The sequence below is a fragment of the Malassezia sympodialis genome, genomic scaffold (assembly GCF_000349305.1).
Source record: "Malassezia sympodialis ATCC 42132 genomic scaffold, msy_sf_3, whole genome shotgun sequence".
Taxonomy (NCBI): Eukaryota; Fungi; Basidiomycota; class Malasseziomycetes; order Malasseziales; family Malasseziaceae; genus Malassezia; species Malassezia sympodialis.
In genome coordinates this window covers 333,205-353,062 of record NW_017387801.1, presented here as the reverse complement: position 1 = coordinate 353,062, position 19,858 = coordinate 333,205, and the positions used below count along the sequence as shown (strand labels likewise).

The 19,858-nt window shown below is 60.3% G+C and overlaps 11 protein-coding genes across 11 annotated transcripts; 5 read left to right on the top strand and 6 right to left on the bottom strand.

Moving 5' to 3' along the window:
* Positions 1-304: 304 nt before the first annotated feature.
* MSY001_0750 (uncharacterized protein) lies at positions 305-1,148 on the bottom strand (the record flags this gene model as incomplete). The annotated part of the gene is made up of 2 exons (XM_018885832.1): positions 305-341; positions 418-1,148. 2 exons carry the CDS (start codon positions 1,146-1,148, stop codon positions 305-307), a joined length of 768 nt encoding a protein of 255 aa, XP_018739366.1.
* Positions 1,149-2,009: 861 nt separating this feature from the next.
* MSY001_0749 (uncharacterized protein) lies at positions 2,010-4,103 on the top strand (the record flags this gene model as incomplete). The annotated part of the gene is given in 2 exon segments (XM_018885831.1): positions 2,010-2,037; positions 2,056-4,103. The coding sequence occupies 2 exon segments, from the start codon at positions 2,010-2,012 to the stop codon at positions 4,101-4,103; spliced, it is 2,076 nt and encodes a 691-aa protein (XP_018739365.1).
* A 69-nt stretch (positions 4,104-4,172) lies between these two features.
* MSY001_0748 (uncharacterized protein) lies at positions 4,173-4,813 on the bottom strand (the record flags this gene model as incomplete). Its single annotated transcript, XM_018885830.1, has 3 exons — positions 4,173-4,508; positions 4,535-4,602; positions 4,732-4,813. The coding sequence occupies 3 exons, from the start codon at positions 4,811-4,813 to the stop codon at positions 4,173-4,175; spliced, it is 486 nt and encodes a 161-aa protein (XP_018739364.1).
* Positions 4,814-4,998: 185 nt separating this feature from the next.
* Positions 4,999-6,892, top strand: MSY001_0747 (uncharacterized protein; the record flags this gene model as incomplete). Its single annotated transcript, XM_018885829.1, has 2 exons — positions 4,999-5,205; positions 5,234-6,892. The coding sequence occupies 2 exons, from the start codon at positions 4,999-5,001 to the stop codon at positions 6,890-6,892; spliced, it is 1,866 nt and encodes a 621-aa protein (XP_018739363.1).
* A 4-nt stretch (positions 6,893-6,896) lies between these two features.
* MSY001_0746 (uncharacterized protein) lies at positions 6,897-7,680 on the bottom strand (the record flags this gene model as incomplete). The annotated part of the gene is made up of 2 exons (XM_018885828.1): positions 6,897-7,248; positions 7,274-7,680. 2 exons carry the CDS (start codon positions 7,678-7,680, stop codon positions 6,897-6,899), a joined length of 759 nt encoding a protein of 252 aa, XP_018739362.1.
* A 94-nt stretch (positions 7,681-7,774) lies between these two features.
* MSY001_0745 (uncharacterized protein) lies at positions 7,775-8,629 on the top strand (the record flags this gene model as incomplete). Its single annotated transcript, XM_018885826.1, has 2 exons — positions 7,775-7,854; positions 7,876-8,629. 2 exons carry the CDS (start codon positions 7,775-7,777, stop codon positions 8,627-8,629), a joined length of 834 nt encoding a protein of 277 aa, XP_018739361.1.
* A 12-nt stretch (positions 8,630-8,641) lies between these two features.
* Positions 8,642-9,138, top strand: MSY001_0744 (uncharacterized protein; the record flags this gene model as incomplete). The annotated part of the gene is made up of 2 exons (XM_018885825.1): positions 8,642-8,781; positions 8,811-9,138. The coding sequence occupies 2 exons, from the start codon at positions 8,642-8,644 to the stop codon at positions 9,136-9,138; spliced, it is 468 nt and encodes a 155-aa protein (XP_018739360.1).
* Positions 9,139-10,203: 1,065 nt separating this feature from the next.
* On the bottom strand, positions 10,204-11,787 carry MSY001_0743 (uncharacterized protein; the record flags this gene model as incomplete). Its single annotated transcript, XM_018885824.1, has 1 exon — positions 10,204-11,787. One exon carries the CDS (start codon positions 11,785-11,787, stop codon positions 10,204-10,206), a length of 1,584 nt encoding a protein of 527 aa, XP_018739359.1.
* Positions 11,788-11,880: 93 nt separating this feature from the next.
* MSY001_0742 (uncharacterized protein) lies at positions 11,881-12,468 on the top strand (the record flags this gene model as incomplete). The annotated part of the gene is made up of 1 exon (XM_018885823.1): positions 11,881-12,468. The coding sequence occupies one exon, from the start codon at positions 11,881-11,883 to the stop codon at positions 12,466-12,468; it is 588 nt and encodes a 195-aa protein (XP_018739358.1).
* A 78-nt stretch (positions 12,469-12,546) lies between these two features.
* MSY001_0741 (uncharacterized protein) lies at positions 12,547-16,088 on the bottom strand (the record flags this gene model as incomplete). Its single annotated transcript, XM_018885822.1, has 2 exons — positions 12,547-12,589; positions 12,673-16,088. 2 exons carry the CDS (start codon positions 16,086-16,088, stop codon positions 12,547-12,549), a joined length of 3,459 nt encoding a protein of 1,152 aa, XP_018739357.1.
* A 38-nt stretch (positions 16,089-16,126) lies between these two features.
* Positions 16,127-19,840, bottom strand: MSY001_0740 (uncharacterized protein; the record flags this gene model as incomplete). The annotated part of the gene is made up of 1 exon (XM_018885821.1): positions 16,127-19,840. One exon carries the CDS (start codon positions 19,838-19,840, stop codon positions 16,127-16,129), a length of 3,714 nt encoding a protein of 1,237 aa, XP_018739356.1.
* Between the last annotated feature and the right edge of the window lie 18 nt (positions 19,841-19,858).

The following is a 19,858-nucleotide window of genomic DNA, read 5'->3' as shown; positions in this document are numbered from 1 at the left end:
GGGTATTATGGATGTTGAAGTAGGTCACGGAGCGTGCCGAGCCACCGCATAAAACTCTCTAAGATGGGGAAGAACGCAATTGGCAGCGGCATTGAAACAGGCGGGTGCAGCAGGAAGCGTGTCATGGTCTGTATCAAGGAGCCCCGCCAAGTCGCAACATTCTCGAGGTAGACCATGTCTTCCAGACAGGTTGCGTTCCCCGTCACGCCGCGCGCGCGCACCGCTAGGCGGTAGATACCTGACCCACCCTCTTGCGAAGTATTCCATGAGCCTTGTATCGTAGGCACGCCCAGCCGCGTCCGAGTTACAGCATAAACAATGCTTCGCACCTTCTCGTCAAACTGTGAGCGTCGATCCACGGGAATACTGCTGCCCATCAGGCCACCCAAACGGAAGCGTGGCACATAGTGCGCAAACAAAAAGTCAGGGTCGTCCAGGCGTCCAGCGCGGCGCTCGAGTTTGCTGTGTTCAAAGGAGCGGCGCCAGTACACACGCGAGTCTGTACAAAGAGATTGAGTCGCATTTTCATCCGGTACGATGGCCCACTCTAGTGAATATAGCGTGATAGGGTCCATAGCATCGTCCAAATCTCCTGGCGACTCCATAAATGTAGAGAAGCTAACAAACAGCTCAACATCTGTGGGCAGCGGTGGCGCCAATGTCATCGGATACATAACAAGGGAGGTTGGCTTGATCTTGTCCACATGGGCGTATTTCATCGGATTCGGTTGATACAGCGGAGCCATCTGCGAGGGGCGTCCTCGTCCCGGATGGTATACGAGCTGTGGGTGCAAGTACATCCATCCGTCTGCATTCGGACCATGCAGGGTGCCACGCCAGGCAAAGGGTGGGCGTGCCACGCGAATTTCAAGCTTGCGGAATCGAAATGGGAACGGCTCAAAGCCCTCTTCCTTGTATCGCTGAGGCGGGTCCGCGGGAGGCTGCGTGCTGGGAGGCAGGCTCCTCACAGGCTCAACGGGCGCGTATCCCAGGATATGGCCAGGCTGCACAAACATGCCGACTTGCACAAGGACGGCCTGCTCATCGAACCCTAGCAGCTGGTGAACAAACCCCCACACATCCTGCAGCTGGATAGCATACACAAATTCATCATTCACGCCGGCTTCAGGCCCTTCCCAAGGAGGCATAGCTCGCCGAAATAGGTCGCTCCAGACAATCTTTCCTTGGACCGGGGCCCGAATAGGTACCGGCTCCCCATACGTCCGCAACCGGACGGACAGCCCTCGTGACCTGCATCAGCGTCGCGGCTCGTACCATGTCGCATTGTGTGGCGCATCCGTCGATGACAGGATGGTCATGAACGGGTCGGACATGACTGTCTTAGTCGCGAATACGTACCACCACTGATTCGTGGCATGTCGCGGCCATCCCATGGCTTCACGGGTGCCCTGTTGGGCACACCCCCGCGTGTCACATATTCGCCGGGGCCCACAGGCCACCTGGCTCGCTGCTCCTCCGGCATAGACACATGCCCCACCCACCAGCGCTGGTGGTGCAACTTACCAGATAAATTCCTAGCACTCCATTCAATAACGACGGAGCGCAAGACCGTCGATGCGCTGGAATGGCGCAGGATCTCGAGCGGGTCGCTAGGCACGACAATACCGCCATCGGGGTGAACCTCCTTGTCAGACACAGTGTATGATGTATTAGTCCATTCGAGATGCAGGTCTTGCTGCTCACAGGCTTCTATACTGCTGTGACCATGCCAACTACACGCTTGCACCTCTGGGAGCGTGCGCTGCATTGTCGATGTGACCGTGATCGTAGCCTCCTCCAGCACTTCTTGCGTGCGATCGACGTATAGGAGCAGCGGAAACTGATGTGGCAGATTCACATAGAGCCCTTCATGCGAAAGATGTGCAGCTAGAGTAGCAGAACATAAGCTTTGGATCACCGCGATAGCAGCCCATGCCTTGCCGACATGCATGAGAAAGCGCACAGGTCGCCCACGTGGTGCATTTTTTTCTAGCCTTCCACTACGCAGCATGGCTCGCAGCTCACAGAGCCGGCCCGGTATGGCCACGCATCCAGCTTCCTCCGCGAGGCAGGCTGGTAAGTCTGCATTGGAGAGCGTGAAGGAGAAGCAGGCGCGCCTTGCCTCGTCCACGGATTTGAACCCCATGGCCGAGCTGCTCGAAGACGCTCGGGCCCTGCATGCGCAGTTGCCAGGCGCCGAGGACGAGCGTGCACTCATCAAGGCCGTGGCGCTTGCTGTGCGAGTTGTGAGCCAGAGCTTTGTCGCTCTTTGCGACAAAAATGCCCTGCAACTGGAGCCAATTGACGAGCATGGCCGCGTCGTCGTTGGTGAGGCGACGGACGCCGCTTCTCAGGTGTCTCGTTGGCTCAAGCAGCAGTGGAATGCATTTGTGGCACTTCTCACAGAAGATCTTTTGTTTTCAGATGCTTCGTCAGTGCGAATGGTGGCGTTGGAAGTGTGCATGTCGCTTCAAGTGGCGGCGTCCGAATCCCAGCACCGATGTGCCGACGCGCCCACTGGTCGCTGGTCTTCCACGCCTTTTCGTGCTCTCGTGCGCAACTTGCTCTGGCGTGACGTCCATGAAGATTTGATGGATGCTTTCGCTGAGGGCTATCTCGAGACGTACGACGACGTGCGCTTTTTCTTTTGCAAGGAAGTAAGCCGGTGCCTCCGTGGTATCACAGATCTGTCCACCAAGAATGCCAGTGTTCGTTCACATACACGCTTATGGCTGTGCCGCATCACAGCGATTCCCACTGAACCCTCGCATCTGAACAACTTTCTGGTGCCGCACCTCTCCAAGGGGCCTGCCAAGAGGAAGAAACAAAAGGGCCAGGCCAAGCCAGTCTTGTCGGAAGATGGCGACAGCGATGATGGTGAGATCCCAGCCGCTCCTTGGGAATCAGACGACGAGGACCCTAAAGAAAATCCGACTACTGATGCCCGCAAGCGAGGTCGCACTAGATCTCGACACAGCGGACTCCTCAACGCCCTCCATTCTCTCGGGTCTCAGCAGCAAGCTTTTTCGGCCGCATGGCTTAGCCTCCTCTTACCTGCATACCAAACCAATAGCCAAGGCGAGACAGGCACATTGGGTGGCGTCTTGAGTTTGGCTGAGACGCACGATATCCTTGTACGGCTGCACTCTCAGATTCTTCCGCACCTGACCAAGCCCACCATGCTGCACGACTTCTTGGTCGATTGCCTCGATTCAAAAGGCACGACTGCGCTGTTGGCGCTCAATGGGCTTTTTACGCTCATCGTGTATCACAATCTGGACTATCCCGCCTTCTACACCCGACTATATGCGCTATTGGATGCGTCGGTGATGCACACGCGTTACCGCAGCCGCTTTATGCGTATGCTTGACACATTCCTTGGCTCCACACACTTGCCCGTGGCTATCGTCGCCTCCTTCATCAAGCGCGCAAGTCGTCTCTCCCTCCGGGCTACCCCGGCGGCGATTGTGGAAATTGTGCCTTTTGTCTGGAACCTGCTCAAACGGCACCCTGGGTGTATGCAGATGATTCACCGAGAGTGGGATGGTGACCACCTAGCGTTGGGCCCCAGTGGTGTGCAGGACGGTTTTAATGCCCATGAGACGAACCCGCTGCATACGGGTGCCTTGGAGAGCTCACTATGGGAACTTGCTTCGTTTGGCGCATATCGGCTAAGCCAATCGAGCCAGCAGGGTGCCACAGTGGCCAGCGGCGGTGACACACACTACTTGGGCTCTGTATCAACGTTTGCATCAGTTCTTGCTGAGCCTTTCACTCAGCAGCAGTACATGCTGGAAGACTTTCTCGACTCGACGTACTCAACTATGTTCGAGACTGAAACCAAAAAGACACTACAGCGGCGTGAGCGTGCGAAGAAGCCGGTGGCACCACCCCCTGTTGCTCCTCTCGATATCACACTATCAGTACCTGCTTTGCTAGCAGACAAATCGGGTAACATGGAGACGGCAGTTCGGCGCGAGACCCGGAAGCGTCTGCGCTTATATGCGTTCCCTTGCGAGGCGTCGCCGGCGGGTGACACACCTTTGGACGAAAGTCGCCGTGCCATGCCCGTCGACGACTGCGCTAAGCTATGGGACTTGTAAATTAGGTCGGATCGCTCGAAGAATGGAGAGGTGTTCACGATGGGCCCGGCGTTGCAGCACAATCTAGTGTCAGAGCGGTGTACGTACTTCAGCATGCAAGCCCCGCGCTTGTAGAGCGGCTATTAGAGCCGGTGGATTATTCGCACGAATTGCCACCAAGTAAAAGCGCCCTCCTGGAGAAAGGACACGCTCAATGATGCCATTGTGAATCATAGTATTAATCAGGTGCGTACCATGCACGCCACCAGCCAATGCGCCACCAAGACCGGCACTGCTCTGCTCAAGACGCTCTTCATCGTCCGATGTGACGACGTAGGGGGGGTTGAATAGGAGTAGGTCTACCATGCCTTCGATGCGGGGCAAAAGTGCCTCCAAGGTAGAAGTCACAACTGGCTCAAGACATGTCTGAAAAGTTGGACGGGGATACGTACATCGTTACGGTGGCCTGTTTCTCGTGTGCAATTTGCGGCCGCCGTGTTGATATCTGTGCACACATAGGCTGTACAAAGTTGTTACGACTAGGAAACGTACTAGAGTTACTTGAAAGGATCTTTCCAGCAAAGGCCGAGACGCAGCCACTCCCCGAGCTGTGTCAGCCATTGGCGTGACCTACCCTATTTCAACACACAGACGTGGCGGAGACGCTCGTAGGTCAGTGGCGTCTTCTTCAAGTGCATCCACCAAAGAAAATGTATCTTCTGCAGGGTCATACACACTATCTCGATACTCTGGCTTTCGCAGATGCGACGTATCCGGCGTGGGTATCATGTGCGCCCTGACGAGCGCACCAGCCACTGCTCCTTGGTGCAGCAGTGTGTTTCTCCACACGTCTCGCGCCAGTCACGTGAGTTACGTTGTAGACGGTCGCTGCGTCGCGCTGCACCGATTCACCATTATGGGGTCGAACGCCCCCGGAGGCAACGGTGGCATGCCGCCGAATGCGACGCATGTGAATCTCCAGGGTCGTCCCCAACAAGGAAACCCTGGTGCTCAAATGAACTCGCTTCAAGGTCTCCAGCCAGCGCTCGCTAACAATCCAGAATTCATGGCTATTGTCAACGCGGCACGGCAAGGCCGGGTAAGCGAGGAGCAACTCCAGCAGGTAAGCACCACTATTCTCACTCATCTAGATTCGTACCATGCTCGCACAGCAACAGAGGCAAAATGCTGTTCAGGTTTGTATTTTTGCTATTAACAGGCAGCAGCAGGTCAATGTGGCACGTCCAGTGCAGACAATATATGGGAATGAAGCGGGCGGCATCAATCAGTCCTCGGCAAACATGTTGCAGCAGCAGGCTCAGATGCAAGCTCAGCAAGCGGCTGTGCAGCAGAATCAGTCGAAGGCAGCCTCCATGCAGGGCGTTGTTGGCCAATCCCAATTACCACGCCATGAAGCTACATTGATGGAAAACTTCAACCGTGTCATGTCCCCCCTCATGGTGAATATTTCTCAGTTGGAAGCCTCTCTGCGCAACCCTTCTATTTCTGCTCAGGAGAAGCAGCAGCAGCAAAACTTGTACAACGAACTAAAAAGCAAGCAGCTCAGCCTGGCACGTCAAGTGGCCGTCGCCCGGGAGCAAGCGCGGGCAAAGGACCAGCAGCAGTTCCAACTGATTCTTCAACAGCAGCAATCGCAGCAGCAGAAAGCTCAAGTTCAATCGCAGGTTCAGGCCCAGGCCCAACAGGCTCAGGCTCAGATGCCTGCTCACATGGCTGCGCAGCAGGGGTCCCCTCTAATTGCAGCGCAGCAGCCAGTCCCTCAAGTTCAGTCACAGCAGCTGTCTTCTCAGCCTCAGGCAGGTACGACGATGCCTGGTCCAGCACAGCCCGGATCTAACGCCATGGACGCGACGAATAGCGTTGGTGGCCAAAAACAATCGGCTGGAAGCCCTGTTCACTCTACGCCTCAGGCACAGGAATCTCGTGCCATGGCTCCGTCGACGCCCCAGTCTGGGAGCAAGGCGGCTGATGCGAATGTGCGCAAAGATGCGTCGGACACGCCCAACACGGCTATGGCTGCTATGCGCCCTAGTGCCTCTCAGAACGGATGGGCCACAGGAACACCTATTGCTGCAATTACACCCACATCCAACCTACTGCAGAACAACGGGCAGAGCAACGTTGCACCCAACAGTTCCTTGGCCACGATGCTGGCCCAACAAACGTCCACACCACAAGCGTTCCCCAATGCGTCAGGGCCCCGTCCCACACTCACGCAAGGCTTGGGCATGTCGCCTGTAACGAATACGCCGCCTGTGCTGGTACGACCGAATCCCGTCGGTCGGGCGGGCAGCCTGGGCAAGGACGTTTTCACACCACGTGCCGGTCAGAATTGGGATGAGCTGCTGTCCCTTGGAGATGGGACAACCACAGAAGCAGGACTTCATCCAAGCCTGGACAGCGATACTGTATCATCCCAGCTGGCGGAATTATTAGGCTCCTCCTCTGCTACACTGGGTCTTACTGGTGCAGCGGCGGGAAGTAACCGGCTATTAACGAAGCGGAAAGTGCAAGAGCTCGTGAGCGAAATTGATCCGAGCGAGCAGCTGGAAGGTGACGTGGAAGATCTCCTTCTTGAGATCGCGGACGAATTTATCGAAAGTGTCACGTCCTTTGGTTGTCGATTGGCGAAACATCGCAAGGGCGATCGCTTGGAAGTCAAAGATATCCAACTTCATCTGGAGCGCAACTGGAATTTGCGTGTACCATTCCCAGGCTCCCTGCCCATTCCCCCCACGCGTACCAAGGCGCCCAGTGCGCCCAAAGGCGGTCAGAACGCGGGGTCATAAATGCTCAGGCCTGTTTGCTGTTATTGCGTCGCTTTTGACGTCGTGTGCGGAGATATATAACGACCAACCCATATAGCAGTCCGAAAGGTGGTACAAGCCAGCTAAGAAGCCAGAGCACAATGAAAGACGTGCGTCGTGATTCATGGCGCCAGCGGGATACAAGCGCGCCCACTTGGGCGCGCAGACGAGGCGGAGATGACTCATTAGCATCGACGCCATTCTCGATGACCACATCTGCGTAAGATACCTTTTTCGACAGAGGCATCTGTGCGGCAAGACGGCTCTTGGCATCTGCCTCTGTAAGGCCTTTCTCTTGATCACGCAGGAGCATCCGTTTCAGCTGCTGAGACTCATCACTTTTTGTGAGTAGAGATGACGCACCATCGTACAATAATGATTTCTGCACACCACTTGTACAAGCCGGCCTCGATGAGCAGTGGCGTATCCACTACAACACGTCTAGTTCCAGTGAACCAGAGTTGCAGGAGACGCCATACCAACGCGCGTCGGATGGCGCTGTGGGTAATTTTGTTCAATGCACGAGTACGATCTTTGCTAGAGAATGCCAAACGACCTAGTTCTGCACGGTTCAATGATTTATCCTGATTCAAGATGGTAGGCCCAAATTCCTTGACGAGCTTGTTCAGCGTGGGTGATCCTTTTTGGACGACAACGCGGGCAAGAACATCCAAGTCAATGAGTGGGATCTGGTTTTCTTGAAGGATTCGAGAAACAGTCGACTTGCCTGAGGCAATGCCACCAGAAAGTCCAACAACTACTGTAAGCATCTAGGTACGCACTGATCATGCTTGGATGGCAGGCGACAAGATCCGTGTGGACCTCCACACCACCAAATTTCCTTCGGCTCGTCTATTGGTAACGATGGCGCTGCATGTGTCGCCGCAGGTGGTGTGCCCACCGAAAGCGGTCGACGGGTATATGAGTCCAGGTGATCGTGTCCCGTATATAACGCAGCTTCTTAGTCCCATGGCCTCTCCTTCGCATCTGGTGGCTCTGTGTGACGACGGCACGCTGCATGTATTCGACAAAACGCAGTGGCGTGCGCCTGCTCGAACTATTCGCTCGACAGAATCGGAGGCCATCACTTCTCTGGCCAATCTAGAAGAGATCAATACAGCATGGGTGGGTGCATCTCGAAGTGGCTTTTTGGCTCTCTGGGATGCACGCACGGCTAGCCATGCGCCAGCATCCAAGCTTGTTGGACCGAGTGGTGCAGCATACTTGTCGCTGGCGACGTCCGGCATGTATATGGCCGCGGGTACGGAACTTCAAGGGAGTGATGCATGGATTGACGTTTGGGACGCTAGGAATACGTCTTGTCCTGTTCGTAACTATGGGGAAGCGCACTCTGACGACATCACATCACTAGTCTTCCACGGAGATATGGCGAAGCATCCGGGAATTCTTCTGAGTGGTGGCATGGATGGACTTGTGTGTGCCATTGATACCCAGTTGGACAAGGAAGAGGATGCAGTAATTTCTGTGGGAAACACCAACGCCAGTCTAGCCCGTGTTGGATGGGCATGCCATCCTCTTTCTTACCGGTTTCAAGCGCCAGAGGAGCTTACCGACGTGGGTATGGACGCAAACGAGCTAGAACTATCCAATGCCCCAAGTCGAACAGGTCTTGGTCCTGTTTATGCCATAAGCCACATGCAAACCATGAGTCTATGGGACGCTGACAAGGTACGCGATGTAGCAGAGCTGATGCATTAGTTTGATTGCCTGATGGACGATATCGAAGTTCGAAAACCCACGAGCTTCCGGCCTCCATGGGTTACTGACTATGTTGTTGATACTTCAGTGACGGTTCCTTTCCAGATGCAAGGAAATCGCGCGGCTGTGGGCCTCTATGTCGGTGATCAAGAGTATGTGAGAGCGATTGTGCTGACCTCAGGGGTGGCTTGGCTTGGGTTAGTGCTGAGACCTATGCGCAGGCAGATGGAGTCCCTGCATTAGAATGGATGCTGCATGCTCGTTTGCCCAGTGCCAGTCCAGAGAGACTTGGCCATTCTGATATTGTGCGTTGCGTACTATGGGACGACATGAAACAACTGCTCTATACGGGTGGTGAGGATGGCCGCATACTGGCCTGGTCACTGCAGCAATCGGAGCCGCCTGAAGCAGCTGTGCGTGCATCTGCGGATCCTAGCACAACGCATGGAGGACGCCCTCGCCTCACCGGCATCGACTCGAGCAAGCGCAGGTACTCTCCATACGCCTAGTCCACAATCACGTGCCTGCCCCGTGCGTTGCCAAACGTGCCGCGACGGTGTTCCAGTCCCGTTGTTGAGCTCGATTCGCGCTTACAGGATGAAAACCATTCGCTTAAAGTCCGGAACGATACAGCAGCTTTCTCCTATTTTGTACGTAGACCGCCCACATGCATCGACGGTATCAAGGGTGGCTCGTGCGCCTTGTGCCGTGTTACTTTGCGGTTGGATGAATGGCGAGCTCAAGTATCTGCACAAGTATGTCGCCCCCTACAAGCGTATGTTTCCCAACGCGACGATCCTTATTCTGCTATCGACACTAAAGTCCACCTTTTTGAGCCCGCCGGCCGCGACTCGCTCCACGGCTGAGCTCATCAGGGACGAACTATTGCGGGCGGGGCGCGATGCGACCGTGCCGGGAGTCCAGGTCCGACCTCAAATGGCTGTACACTATTTTTCCAATGGGGGTCTAATCTCGCTGAGCACCTTGATGGAGCACTTGCACGATGCCGAGATGCCGACACCCATGGCCACGATTTTTGACTGTGTGCCTGGTGTATTGTCGCAGTCCATCTTGTCCGATGCGGCTACCATGACATATCCGCCGGGGTCATGGAAGTATTGGCTGACTCTGGGACTAGTGCGACTGTACTTTCTGCGGTCAGCGTGGTTTGGCTACGCCTATCACCCCATGGACAACCTTAACACAGCGAAGAGGTACCAAAACATCCCAAGCACTTGGCATTGGTCAATGCAAGGAGCTTTATCAAAAAAGTTGCCACCACGGTTGTACCTTTATACCCGGCCAGATGCCTACATCTCTCCTTTGTCGGTGGCCGAGCATGCAGCGGAAGCGCAGCGCGTGAATGGTGAACCGCCTTCGCGTATGCTGGACGCGGAGCGCCTCGTATCGCCGCCAGTGTGGCCGCCCCTTAGCGAAATTCGTACGCGGCAGCTCATATGGGATACGCCGTCCCATTGCCAAATGGCCCGTCAGTTTCCCGACCTGTATTGGTCGACCGTGGAGCAATTTTTACGTGAGGCTATGTCACTAGTGCCTGACCGAACGAGCAAGCTCTAGTCCTTTACCGGATTGTACGTCGTCACCAGTTCTTCGGCGCTCGTAGGGTGAACTGCAACAGTGTTATCAAAGTCCTTCTTGGTAGCGCCCATCTTGACAGCAATGCCGACGGTTTGGATAGATTCGTCCGAGCCCATGCCAACCATGTGGACGCCTACCACTTTCTCCTCCTCACCGACACACACAATCTTGTAGGCGGTCGGCGCCTTGTGGGTTAGCAGACCGTAGTACATGGGCGTGAAGCGCGTGCGGTAGATGGTAATCTTCTGATCCCCATATGCCTTGCGAGCCTCCGGTTCGCTCAGACCCACAGTGCCCACAGCCGGGTGGCTGAAGATGGCCGTGGGGATGTTGGTGTAGTCGAGATGGTCGTCGGCAAACTTGGGGCCACCAAACAGGCGGTTCGACAGACGACGTCCAGCGGCAATCGCCACAGGAGTCAGGAGGGCCTTACCCTGGATATCACCCACGGCATAGATGCCCTTGACGTTCGTGTTCTGGTACTTGTCGACAACAATCTGACCCTTGTCATCTGTCTTGATGCCTGCCTCCTTCAGGCCGAGATTCTCGACGTTGGGATGGCGGCCAATCGCCCAGAGTAGGCAGTCGACCTCCAGCGTTGCGCCCGAATCGAGATGCACCTGCAGTGGACTGCCACGCTTTCCCTCGACCTTCTTCACGTTGGAGTGAGTGTGTACCTGTAGGCCAGTCTGACCCATGTAGTCCATCAACGTGTCGGAGATGATCGGGTCAAAGTTACGGAGGAACTTTTCGTTGCGGATCACGAGGTGCGTTTCAGAACCGAGTGTCGAGAGCACACCAGCCAGCTCCACAGCGATGTAGCCGGCGCCAACCACGGCCACCCGCTTCGGTTGTTCACGAAGTTCAAAGAAGCCGTCCGAGTCGATGCCCAGCGAGGCGCCAGGAATTTGATCGTCGCTCGGCACAGTGGGGCGGCCACCGGTGGCAATGACGATGTGGTCAGCCGTGAGCGTGAAGTCCTTCTCGAGTGCACCGTCGACACCAGGCGAGATATGTACCTGGCCATTGCCCAGGAGCTTGGCATGACCGGAAATGTACGCCACATTATCCTTTTTCAGGTTGTTGTCATAGATACCGTTTAGGCGGCGCACATAGGCGTCGCGCTTCTCGGCTAGGTAGTGCCAGTTGACGGTAGGCACCTGGAAGGAGGAGCCTCCATCGGTAAAGCCATATTCATGCGCCTCCTTCAGCTTCTCTTGCAGGTCCGCGGCGTGCCACATGAGCTTCTTCGGGACACAACCGACATTCACACAGGTACCGCCGAGACGGCCTGATTCCTCGACCACCGCGACCTTTTTGCCGTACATGGCAGCGCGGCGACTGGCACCCATACCACCGGAGCCACCGCCGATGACGAGGACATCGTAATGAGAATCGGGCGCACGGACGGGGGGCATAGCGATCACAGCACTTGTATGGATAGGCGCAGGGAAATGGCGCGATAGCTGCTGAAGACGAGGTACCGGCCCTGGAATCTTGTGCACGAACCGGCCAATGGGGCGGATCGCGGCAAGAGAATGGACCGGGAGCGCCGACATGAGTGGGGACAGAGGGAAACGGGCTATGATCACGTGGTGCACCGAAACGGCGGCGTCCGCGGCGCGGCAGTCCACGACACGCTGTGGGGCGCGATGCCACCGTTGACCCCCCTGAGTTCGTACGGAGGCTATCGAGCGATGCCGTACAATCTGGATGGCGATCGTGCTCGCTCTATGAATGATGCGGGTGCCGATTCCTCCGTTCGCAGCGATCCCGCCACACGTGGACGCCGGCCGTTCCAGCAGCCTGGTCTGTTCCACAAGGACCTGCGTGTGCTGATGTATGCCTATGGAGATGTACCGAATCCACTGCCAGAGAGTGTGGCCGTTCTAGAGGAGATGACGGTGGACTTCCTCACGGACTTGTGTCTACGGGCGGAGCCGTCCGTCTATGCACTCGGCCTCACTTCGTCGCAGCTGGCTCAGAGCGCCGGCGAAGCGCAAGGTGAGCCTGTATCGAGCGCCACGCTTTGTGGTCAGGCCTCGGCAATGCAGACGTACCGCCAGCGCGCGAAACTTGACGACTTCAAGCATGCGCTTCGCCACGATCGCAAGAAGCTAGGTCGTTTGGAGCAGCTGCTATATGCGGATAAGATGGTGCAAGAGGCGCGGCGCATTGGCGGCGTCGAGGATGTGGCGGCGAACGCGGGTGCCCTCATGTCCGACGCGCGGCCGTCCTAAGCGAACCACTCGGCGTGCCGGCGACGTCGGAATGCCGTATCGGCTGCGTGATTGGGCGCATAGGCCAGGAGGGCGTCGCTACACGGCGACGACAGCACGGTGCGCGCCAGCGAGGCCTGCACTGCTGGCGGTATGTTTGCGTTGCCCCAGCCCCCCTCGTCGTGCCAGAGCGCTGCACTGACGTGATGCACGGCGACCGCATACAGGAAGGGCTGCGATGGGGATACGCGGCCCTGTGCCAGGGCGTGCGCATAAGCGAGTAGCACATCCTTGTCCGTCTCGCAGGGCCACAAGTATGCATCGAGACGCTGGCCTCGCACGCACGGCACGTCGGCAATCGCGACCTGGATACCTGGCAGCATCAAGGCGTACTCGCGCCACAAGAGGCGGCGGTAGTCTGCCTCGTAGGCCATCGCCAGAGGGGGCAGCAGTACGCGTGCAAAGAGCGGATCGTTCATCGAGATGGACTCGTACAAACCGAGTAGGTCCGTGTACATTTGGTACAGGGGCATGCTGGGAGGCAGGAGGTGGGCCGCCGCCTCGCTCACCAAGAGTGAGTGGTCCTGGTCGGGCGCATCGGCTGCGGCCATCAAGTGCTCGAGGCGTGCGGCCATCGGAGGCGATGCGTATAGGTCGCGACCTGTCATGGCGCCTGTCGCGTCCGGATGCGCAGGCGGCGCCAGCTCAAGCAGGAACACCTTCATCATGCCAAACCATAAATAGGCACTAGGGATCACGCGCTGCTCCGCCACGTACAGGGCGAGGTCGAGCGACGCCTGCACAATGTCCGCCTCGCTGAAGTCCCAGGCGGCTGGTAGCACATCTCGGGCATTAAAGACGTGTGCGTCGCCACTGTGAAGCAGGTCGTCCAGGGCTAGCAGAGGCCAATCGGCCCGCAGCGGCAGGCCAGCCGCGCGGCTCTGCCACAGCTCGGCACCAGTGCGAGGGTCTGTATCGACAGCAGGGGAGGCGCGACATCGCACCTGCAAAGTCGTCAAAGGCGCTTCACCGCGAACTGCGGTGACTAGCGAGGGTCCAGCCGTGGCGGGACGAACATTCTCCAGGAGGAAGGGCGATACAATGTCCCATACGCGTGCATCGACCTGTGCAACGATGCGCGGCAGGATCTGCGCGGCCAGCGCGCCTTCTTCCGGACCAAGCGCGTGCAGAATGCGCAGCGTAGCCTCAGGCCCCTCGGCGTCCAGGCATGAGGCGACGATCCACGTGCGATGCGCGGTGACCAAGCCATCAGCAGCTCGGACACGGCTGCACAGCTCGCGCAGGGGCAGGCGAAGAAGTGCAAGCAGCTCTCTCTGTGCGTGTGCTGCGAGTTGTGCATGGGACGTGGCATGTGCAAGCACCAAAAAGTCGTGCCACGCACTTGCATGGCGAGAGACAGCGGTTACGGCGTCGTGCGCCGTCCTGGCATCGGCTCGCGCGGTAATTTTCGGTGCATACGTTGGTGTCTCCGAACCATGCGCCCACTGTGCCAGGACCGCCTCGGCCGCAGCGCGCACGGCCGTCCGGTCGATGTCAGTGGGAAGGCGGTGCACTACCTCGCACCACGTAGCCAGGTGCGCTGCGGCGCGGCCATGCACGGCAAGGGCCAGGCTCGAAGACGGTCCCCGCTCGGAAAGCAAAGCGATCGAGAAGGCCGCCCAGTCCTGCACGGCCGGCGCATTCGCGCCGAGGTCACCATGCTGGGGTCCATCGATGGCAGCACGTGTCCACACGGCCAGCAGGTCAAAGAGGGCATGGATCGAAGAAAGACGCACGTCGTCCGCGCGCAGCCGAGGCCACACACGCGCGGCCCAAGTGGCCCATGTTGGCAGCGCGGCGTGCACCTCCCGCACGCTTGCGCTATTCACGCCGTAGCGGCCGAGGGCCGCATAGAGGCGGAAGGCCACCGAGGCCAGCGCGTGTTCATGCGCAGCGAGGTCCTCGGATGACTGCGCATGCAGGTCCTGGGGGGGTAGGACAATGTAGCGCAGCACGGGGTCCAGGGCGCCTTGCGCCACGAGCGCGGACGCACAGGTGCGCGAGACTTGCACGATGCGGAGGAGGGCGAGCATGGCATCGACGTGGGGCCACGGCAGGCTCGTGAGGGGCCATGGCGACTGTGTTGCGGCATGGGCGACGAGCACGCGAACAAGGCGGGGGCGGGCTGCGATCGCGTGTGCCGCCTCGCCGCGGTGCAGCGCCATGCCACATAGGATGTCGCACACAGGCATGGTCGGTGCATCGGTGTCCAAGAGGCGCGCCTCCAGTGCATCGAGGATGTGCGCGCTCAATAGGCCGTCGACCCAGTTGTGCTGCAGGAGCTCCAGGTGCGAGGCGTCGGGCGCATGGAACGGCGGCGGCTGCGCATGTAGGTCAGTCGGGTCCAGCGCCGACGAGTCGTGGGTCCAGTCGAGCTCGGGATCGGCGGCGATGGGCAGCTCGGCGACGAGAAGGGCATCGGTGCTAACGCAACGCACTGATCGGATCGCTGCCGCAAGGCATTCGGCAGCGGCACGGCTCACGCTGCGGTGCCGATCATCAAGGAGATAGCGGGCGGTGAAGAGGAAACGTGCGCGGATCGCGCCATGCTCGGCGTCCAGGACGCGGTGCGCCTCAGATGGTGGAGAAGCGAGGGGATGTGCGGTGGCGATGCGCTGCACAAGCTGGAGGGCCAGGCACCGCTGCGACGCCACATGACTGCGCGTCCAGTGCAAAATCTCGTCCAGGGTATAGCCAGGCGCCGTTGGATCGTGGCCGTGGTGGTGCAGACCGGCCAGGTACGTGGCGTCCGGAGCCTCGGCAAACACGTCGCTTGGGCGGCTTACGACGTGGCCGGAGAAGTCAAAGCGGACCTGTGCGCTGCTGGGGTCCGTGGGCATGTCGACCGTCCATGCAAGGGGCGGCGGCACTGTCGCGGGCTCGTCGGGAAAGTATGTCTGGCGCAGGGCCTCGAGGTCCGCCATGGCGTCGTCCGAGCGTGGCTCGCGCGCCGCGGCCTGCGGCGCAGACGGCGCAGGTGCCTCCTCGTGCAATTCCAAGCGCTCCATGGCTGGCCACCCCTGCGCGGTCCGCGCGCGGCGCTGGGAGAGCTTCGCCAGGAGGTCCTTACCAAAGAAGGCCTCTGCATCGCGCAGCTCCTCTTCGACGTGTTCGTAGCTCATATGCGCAATCTTACGCTCGTTTTCTTGTGCAACGTCAGTGAGAATGGATGAGACCGTCTCTGGCGCAGCGCCGCCGCCTGGATCGCGTGTGGGGTCAAGCTCAGGCAGCGGCACCGTAGGCGCATCGCGGGGAGGGGCGGTGGGCGCTGCGCCTGCGCCTGCACCTGCGCGTTGAAGGCGCGCACGACGAAAGGCTGACAGCGGCTTGGCGCTAGCAGGTCGCGGCGCCTCGGAAGTGCGTGCGTCTGCTAGCGTGTCGCGCTCGCAGATACCGCCCAGGAGGGGCCGTGAAGGTGGCGGCGAGGGAGGTGCTGGGGGCGCACGACTCGGCGAGTCCGCCGGTGCCGTGAGAACAGACGGCGCCTTGCCACGCACGGCTTTCGCTGCAGGCGGCCAGTCCATGAGCGTTTCGTCCGTCACATCGTTCAGTTCGGACGCCCGCGGGCGGATGCGCTCCATGGCAGCAGCGGTCGCCCGGTGTGGCTGTATGTGGAGGACTATGGGGCGCCTACGGCCGGCGCGTCCGGCGCGTCGAGGGCGCGCAGATCGACCCAGTAGGTATTGGGGCCGGGGGGCGGCACGACATAGAGGCCGGGCGAGGCGTGTGTGACGTACGTCTCGCAGCGGATGGGGCGTGCGGTCGGCGCCACGGGCGCCATACGGACGCGGGGGAACGGTAGGAAACCCGTGCGCAGCGGAAGGAGCGTGGCGTGGATGGTGCGCGCGCACATGCCCTGCGATGGGTCGAGGGCCCATGTGCCCTTCTTGGCGCCCCATACGTCCCAGGTATCGTGGTCCACAAACACATTGTACTGCAGGTGTACGAGGCCGGCGTCGGACGACGCGAGGCCCCAGACCCACGACGTTGTCACTTGGACCGACACAGCGACCGGCGCGCCCATCAGCACATGCGTCGCTGGCGGGGTATCCCATGCCAAAGCAATCACGACGTCGACGATGGGGACGTCTACAGGCAGGGTGAGCGTGCGCCACGCGAGGTGCGCGCGACTCGCTTCCCACGCCGCGCGTGCCGCGGGCGGGGTGGCGGGCCATGCCTCGAGCGTCTCGTCGGGCCCTTCGCTCGGCATCGACGCGGACAAGCGGTGCACAAGGTCCAGCACGGTGCGCGCGCGCGCGCTCGCAGGATCCCAGCACCAGCGCTGCAGGACACGGCGCCATGCTGCGTCGTCCAGCGTCGGTGCCTCACAGAGCGCCTCTTGCAGAAGGAGATCGTCGCCGTCTTCCCAGCCCAGCTGCTCAGACGTAGAGAGTACACGCGCGAGAGTCTCGAGCACAAGCGCGCATCGCTCGTCGTGTGCGGTGCGGTACGCGATCGACAGCTCGAACGGAGGGTTCGCATGGCGCGTCTCGCCGGCGCGCCGCGTGAACTGGACCAGGAAGGTGCTCATCTTGCGCGAAGCGAGCCATAGCGGCGAGCCGCTCGCCGGCACCGACGCTTCAATGGGCGACGCAGGCGCAGCACGGATGGTTGGCGCACACAGGCGCACAGGCGCCTCGGAGAGGGCCTCGAACGACAGCTTAGAGAGAAGTGTCTCGAGTCGGAAAAAGTCCTGGATGTGGATGTGGAAGGGCAGGGCGAGCGGCACAGGCAGGGCACGGTGCCACAGGCGCTCCTGCGAGTCGCTCTCGCCGCGGTAGCGCAGCGTCACTTGGACGTCCAGCTGCGCCGTGCGAGCCACCGACGCGAGTGGCACGTCCCACGCCCACGATGTGTGTGCCGGCACGTGTGCGATGTGCAGAAGGTCGGGGGCCGGCGCCGTCCAGCGCGGCTCGTCCCCCGCAGCACAGAGCCACTCGGTCGCAGGCACGAGGTGCGTCTCGCCCTGCGTCAAGAGCGCCACGTGCGCATCGCTGAGCGCTTGGGCGCCGCTGTCCAAGTGCAAGCGCACGGTGCGCCGCTCATCGAGGCGCACCTCGCGCGGGACCGTGAGGCGCACTCGCGCCGCTGTCCCGTCAGCCGGAAGGCACAGTCGCGGGCGCATGTACTCGAGCTGCTGTGCATCCGACAAGCTCGATAGCGAAGCGGTGCCCTGCACGAGGCTCTCGAGGCGCACGTGCGGCAGCTGAATCTGCGTCGCCTGGACGTGAAAGTAGCCGTGCAGCGGCGTCGCGCATGTGAGCTCCACACGATTCGCGCCGGGATGCAGCGTCATGGGCGGGCAGGTGAACTGCAGCTGGTCCTGGCGGTAGTTGCGAACCCACATGTGTACAGCGTCGACGCCGAGGGCGGCGGGCAGATGCGATACGATCGGCACGGTCATGTGCACTGTATCGCCGCGGCGCGTTGCGCGTGCATGGGTGATACGGAACTCGCACCCATTGTAGCCAAGCAGGGTCGTGGGCACCGTGGTATCGGATTCGGCGAGCGCGCGAAGAAGCGCCATTTCGTCGAGGCCCGTCGCGCGGTGCGGTGCCAGGCACCGGAGGCGGCAGAGGCAGTGCAGGGCGGCCTGGACGCCCTCGCTCCACGCTGCGCTTTGCGGCTCGAGCGCAGCGAGGCATGCCAGGCGCTGTGCATGCACGGGGCCGTACAGGGCAAGTGTGTGTGGGAGGTCCGGGTGCTGTGCAAGCTCCGTGTAAATGGCTAGCGCCGGCACATACGCGCCACGCACGCTCTCGAGGCTTGCGAGCAGGTACTTGGCCCGCAGGAGGCGGTGCGTCTGCCCACTGAGTGTAGCCGCGTGAATAGTGCGCTGCAGCATGTTGCGGCACTGCGAGTCGAAGACGTCGCGACTGGCCATGGCCTCGACAATTTCTTTGCGGGACAGGCGCGCGCCGTCTGCATATGTGTGCGAGGCGGGTGCAAAGAACGAGAAGGGCTCCTCGTTAGGGAGGTGCGCAGTCCACACGCCGATGCGGACCATCTGGCGTACGGCCAGCTCCAGAAGCGCGGCCTTGGCTGCGTGGAACGCCCGCATCATCAGCTCGTCTTCGCGCTCGCCTTGCGCCTCGACGAGCCATGCCTGGCACTGCTCAACGGCGTCGAGTGCGATGGAGAAGGACCATGTCTCGAGAAAGCCGCGGGGAAGCGTGTGCGTGTGTGGCCGCAGCATATGCGTCACCGTATCAATAAACGCGGGCGTCTTTTCCATCACGGCCACGACCTGCCCGAGCGTGCCAAGGAGCATGGCCGTGCGAGCATAGAGGTAGCTGTGCCAATCAAAGAGATTCATGGTGCCCTGCTCAAGCTGCGCCACGTACGGCTTGCGCAGGGGGCCGAGCAGGAGGAGGCTGTCGTCGCCCTCGTCCGTGCCGCCGGGCGGGAACGACGCGGCAGGTGTGAGCTGGTCGGCAATCTGCTCGTACAGCGAGAGCACCTCGCGCACGAGGCCGAGGCCCTCGAGTGTCTGCACGAGGTGCTCCTTGTACAGCATCGACGTGCACAGCGACCACGTCGGCGCTGTGCTCGTTGCATCGTAGGTGACAGAGAGCCGGTCCTGCAGCTCGACGAGGCGACCGATCGAGGCAAGTGTGGCCTCCTTCATGCGCGCGAGGAGCTCGATCCACGCCGCCGGGTCATTGTCGTCCGTGCTCGCAGGCACGCGGTGCAGCGCGAGCACATGCTCGGTGGTGCTCGTATTGAAATCGGCGCGCAGCTTCTCGAGCACGGTGCCCTTGTTCATCGCGTAAAAGCGGCCCATCTTGCCCGCACTCGCGCCAGGCGCACCGACCTGCGCGGCACCGGACGGCAGCAGCACAATCAGGTACTCGGGCACGAGGTGCGCAGGCACGTCGCGCCCGCCATCCACAGTCGTACGCAGCCCCGCGTAGTCGTGCGGCATGTGGTGGGGCAGTGCGGCTATCCATTGACGGATCTCGTTGCGGACTTGCGCGCGGTACAGATCGCTGTCGTCGCACGACACGAAAAAAAGGTGCACAGGCGGGAGACGGTACAGCAGCGGTACGCGCTTGTCTGACGCGTCGTGCGCCGCCAGAGGTACGAGTTGCACGGGCATATCCCGCAGCGTGCGGATCGCCGGCACAGACGCCGAGCCCTCCGTACGTGCCTCGGGCCGCAGGCACTGCACGGCCGCCGACGGCCGCCACAGCAGGTTGTGCAGGGGCAGGTGCGCACGCAGGAGGGAGACGACATGCTCCGCCTGCGTGGCTGCCGAGGGCACCGAGTGTGTCGCGTAGGTGATGAGCACGACGGGCTCCGTGCCGCCCGTCGCACTCGCCGGCGACGCCATCGTTGCCAGCCTCCGCAA